The following is a 5,038-nucleotide window of genomic DNA, read 5'->3' on the forward strand; positions in this document are numbered from 1 at the left end:
TTTCATTTCTGAAATCATAATAATTAAAAGACGACTAGCGCGAGTCATGACAAAAAATTTAAGAAAATAAAATACAAAAAAAATTCTTAAAAACTTATTCGGTCATTCATATAATTGTAAATAATTATTATTAAATAATATTAGCGATTAATTACGATCTATGTCAACAGTACTGTTAAAATGAAACGAAATTGTTTAATTAGCGTGCTTTATATGCGTTTCTTCGTTAATATACAGTATCGAATGATATACAATATATTTTACAATGAGACTAAAAGAGCATTCGCACATCTTCACGCAAAGCTGTGATCTGACGATGCAAACGCAATGATGGAAACATCGCTCACGAGATAACACTCGCTGACTTTGCCGTATCAATAGCAACGCAAATGGATTCGTATCAAATACTCGAATGACGACTCAAAACGTTCGTCGCAGGACTTGGCAGTGTACTCTACTTTTATAAATTAACACGTGATTAAACGGCTCTTCCATCCCATCCCTCCCACATACATACTCTATCGTAAAAACATATCTTGTCCACATTGATTACGTTTACACGGCTCGATTTACGCCAAAGTTATAACATCGATGTTACAACCTCGGCGTAAATCGAGTCGTGTAAACGTAGACGACAGTTGATTTTTTTTTTTACTTAATAAACAATTTTTGATTTACAAAATTACGAATGAGCCATTTTCCTTCGAGTGCAAAATTTCTCACGTGCAATATATATCGTCCCCCCCCCTCCTCCCTCTCCCCGAGATGCTCGATATATAACGTACAAGTGCCAACAGTAATATCACTTCCACGTATTTAAATATTTATCAAATCACGTTACTTATCCTACGGCCGCAATGTGACGCACAATTCAACAACGCTAAAAAGACTTATATTGGTGAGAGATTTTATTTTAGCTTATGGGTCTACATCTAGAGTACTTAGGATAAGTACCTTCTAGCCCTTCCTCGACTCCAACTTCTCTGTGCTCCGCCTTTCGACACCGATCGATATCGATGTGACGACAAAAATATGAATGCTCGCAAGAATGCGATTATCGGTTCGGCATTTATTCGGGTTGCCGAATAATATGTGAAAAAATTCCAAAAACAAAAATTACGTCATTCAGCGATAGATTACAGACTGTAACGTGCGAAACGAATTCGCCTTACAATATTCTCGTTGCAAGAATTCAGAATAATAGACAGGATTAGTTCGCCAACTTATCGTTATTTATGATTACGCCTGTCACATCCCACGTGTAGCTTGATTAATGGTATACGAAATAAGATATCAAGAGACGTTCCTTAGAGGGGATGTTTCAATGATTACAGATTTCTGGAAGCAGAAATACTGCCTGCCGAGATTCCAGATTCTCGCGTCGCATTCTTGTTTATTCAATAGTGATCAACCGCATCGTTAACACGCGCGATAAATGTATCCCAAGTTATTAAAGGCCAGCCAAAATAATTCTAGGATCTTCCACAGCGTCTTTGATCTTCCTCAGGAACATCACAGCCTCACGTCCATCAATCAGCCGATGATCATACGTCAAAGCTATATACATCATTGGCCGAATTTTAACCTGAGAATACAAATGTTTGTAAGCAATTTTACAATGCAATTATGAATTTCATAGTTTAAATTAAAGATTTTAATGAAAAGATAAAAAAAATTAGGAAATTAAAGACTCTTAATGCGCCTATTAGTGAACTTTACCTCTCCCTTAATGGCGATAGGTCTGTCAAAAACGCCGTGCATACCAAGAATCGCGCTCTGCGGTGGATTGATAATTGGAGTTCCCAGCATCGAGCCAAAAACGCCACCGTTGCTTATCGTAAAAGTACCGCCATCCATATCCTCGATGGTAATCTTTCCTTTTCTAGCCTTTTCACCCAAAGCAGCCAAAGCGATTTCAATTTCGGCGAAATTTTTATTTTCTACGCTGCGAAGTACGGGCACGACAAGTCCCTTCGGCGTCGCGACTGCCACACTAATATCTACGTAATCTCTATATACTACATCGGTGCCATCTATCACGGCATTCACCACGGGTTGGTCTTTTAGAGCATAGGCACTGGCCATGACAAATGGACTCATAAACCCGAGCTTGATGCCGTACTTTTTCGTAAACGATTCTTGATGCATCTTCCGGAACTCGATAATGCGACTGCAAATTAATAATGACATTTATGATTAAATGAAAGATAAAGAGTACAAACTAGGGCTGATGATTTAGACAGGGTAATGATATACTAATCTCAATAATGCCTAATAACATTTTATATAGATATATATAGTATTTCTAAATATAATTTTCAGTTAAAAATTATTATATACTGTTCACTATCGGATTTGAAACGCAATCATAAATTGGAATTAAAAATATCAAAAGTGATCGATCAATAAATTAATGCCTTTGTTGTGATCGATTTATCTCAAAGGAATTTTGATTCAACGTAATTCAATTTATATTCTTAAAGTAATCGTTAATTTTTAATAATGATGATCCAATTTCTTGAAACAAGCTCTTAGAACTTGTTCTGTCTAAGATTCTGAAAATAAATTAATTTGCACTCGTATGTACAAATATCCATATTTTTACACAGAAAGAATGGATTTACTGAAATATCTGCAAATTTGATGCGACTAGAAGATACAATTTTCTTAAATTGCACACCGTTTTCTACCGGATTTGACGCAATTAAATTAAAATTAGAATTTGAACTAAAATTAAAAATATTGTTAAATTAAGTTGGTCATTAATTTTTAATAATTCTAAATATATTAATTTTAAAAAATCTTTAAATACATACCGTTTATTTGCTACAATAGCAAAAATAATTAAAAAATTATCATAAATAATTTAAAAAACAAAAAGGAACAGAAAAAAAAACATATTACATATTACACTTCAAATGAACATATCGTTCTTCTATAATCAATTATTACTAAAATTCCATTTTTTAATTAACATTATAAAATTTTAATGTGATTCAAAATATTCAAACTTGTTTTCTGGAAAATTTTGTTTTTAGTTGTATTGCTGGTGTAATAAATGAGCGATAAATACATATGAAATATAGAGTATTGTAGAGAGTTTCCTAGCGAGACACAATTAACGAAGTTATTAACACAGTAAATCATTTTTGTTGTTAAACAAGAATTCAATGGGTGGATTCAGCAACTGCTCGCTAAGCGCTCAGCATACATTTTGTGTGTGTGTATTTTACACTGTATGTGATTTTTATATTAAGCGATAATACTTGAAATTACCTCATGTCAATTTCATTAAACGTGGTCAGCATAGCGTTCGTATTCTGCGCGTCCTTCAGACGTTCCGCAATACGTAGACGCATTCTATTCATTTTCACTCGCTGTTCTGTCCTGGTGCCAATTATTTCGCGCGTATAATCGATAGGAGGTAGCTGAACTTTTGCGCTTTCCAACGACTAAAAAAAGTACATCATTTTCATAATATTTTCAAATTGTATAATAACTAATGCATAATAATAACTGATATTTACCTGAGCATGTTTAATAGCCGCAACTGGCATGGATGCAGTAGGTGCTTGTGGAGGTGGTGGTTCAGTGGCGGGAGGTGGGATCGGCGCTGCGGACAATGGAGGTGCCACACTTGGGGCCGATGGTGTCGGAGGAGGTGCAGGAGGCACAGGTTTCGGTGCCTTTTCCGCCGGCGCGGCCGCAGGAGGTTTCGGCGTTTTCTCTGCAGGTGTGACAGTAACACCGCCGGTTGCACCGATGTCGATAGTGCACAACTTCTGTCCCGGCTTTACAGTATCGCCATCCTTAACGAACAGCTCCTTTATGACACCGGGCCCGGGCGACGGTACAGGAACAGAAGTCTGTGGGCAAGCGCGATTAAATTTCGAATAGTTTGTAATATCCCTCGTAATAATCGCGATTATTCCTACTTCGTGTTACGTTCATTCTACAATTGCATAAGAGTAGTTGTGATTGCTCAGCGTCAATTTATAAAAATTAACCGAACTATAACCGAATATTCTCCTTATATTCGATTGTGATTCGATGACGTCAATTCTTACAACTACAAGCACTTGCAACTACACTTATAAGCAATTATAAAACAGGCTTTACACAATTGTAGAATGGTTTTTACAAACGAAAGAAACAAGAAACGTCCTAGATGCTTGCCTTGTCCGTTTCGATCTCGCAGAGGACATCGTCTTCCTTTACTTGGTCGCCTACCTTCTTCTCCCATCTCACGTCGCCCTCGCTTACACTTTCGGCAAACGCAGGAACTACAACTTCCCTGATCTCCCCTGTTTAGATAACACAAATTATGTGCGATTAAATTAACTGTTACGTCTTTACATAAGATGTCGTACTTACATAGTGCTGAAGTTGAACGTATATGTCTCGCTTGATTTATCCAATAGTGATTTGCCTTGTACTTTCTACATCTGGATGCAAAAAAGAATGCTGTAACCTTTAATCCTTCTACATGTACTTTCATCTTCTGCATAGCGATTGTATGAACTCATATGAACTTTTTCCCATAGGATAGAAATATGAGAAGAAAATTTTTAACATTGAAGTTAATGAAGAAATTTTTTATTTTCGACGTTTTCATCTTAGGGAAAAAGTTATAAGAAAAGAAAAAGATATATTAGCTCGCCATCCTGCTTCTAGAGGCTCAATTGAATAACTTTTTCTATAGAGAGAAGTAGAATCTTGAAAAATAAAATCTTTTTGAACATATATACAATACATATGTTGTACTATGTGAATATATATACATGCATTTATACATAAAAATTTTCACTTTTGACTTAAAAAATTTTCATGTTTTTACTCTAAAGAAATGTTTGCATAAATACTGGAGAATTGAAAGTAATTAGCTCAACAACAAAAAAACTATATATGTAATTCCTAGCGTATAAATTATTAAACTTCTATATATTGGTGACATAAAAGTAATAAGATAGGTAAGATAAAAAATAAATACATGCAGACACAAGTCGCAAAATAATACTACTTACAACAGAGCTTTGGC

The 5,038-nt window shown here is 35.3% G+C and overlaps 1 protein-coding gene across 2 annotated transcripts in view; it reads right to left on the reverse strand.

Annotated features, from left to right (window-relative positions):
* Nucleotides 1-464: 464 nt before the first annotated feature.
* Nucleotides 465-5,038, reverse strand: part of LOC108754732 (dihydrolipoyllysine-residue succinyltransferase component of 2-oxoglutarate dehydrogenase complex, mitochondrial) — a 6,026-nt gene continuing 1,452 nt past the window's right edge. For both annotated transcript variants that reach the window (XM_018497268.1, XM_018497267.1), the window contains 6 exons: nucleotides 4,375-4,445; nucleotides 4,177-4,304; nucleotides 3,528-3,866; nucleotides 3,277-3,452; nucleotides 1,720-2,170; nucleotides 465-1,585 (listed from right to left, as the gene is read on the reverse strand). In XM_018497268.1, coding sequence (XP_018352770.1) covers nucleotides 1,451-1,585; nucleotides 1,720-2,170; nucleotides 3,277-3,452; nucleotides 3,528-3,866; nucleotides 4,177-4,304; nucleotides 4,375-4,445 — 1,300 coding nt within the window. In that variant the 3' untranslated portion in view covers nucleotides 465-1,450. The remainder of the gene's footprint in view (nucleotides 1,586-1,719; nucleotides 2,171-3,276; nucleotides 3,453-3,527; nucleotides 3,867-4,176; nucleotides 4,305-4,374; nucleotides 4,446-5,038) is intronic.

The sequence above is a fragment of the Trachymyrmex septentrionalis genome, unplaced genomic scaffold (assembly GCF_001594115.1).
Source record: "Trachymyrmex septentrionalis isolate Tsep2-gDNA-1 unplaced genomic scaffold, Tsep1.0 scaffold80, whole genome shotgun sequence".
Taxonomy (NCBI): Eukaryota; Metazoa; Arthropoda; class Insecta; order Hymenoptera; family Formicidae; genus Trachymyrmex; species Trachymyrmex septentrionalis.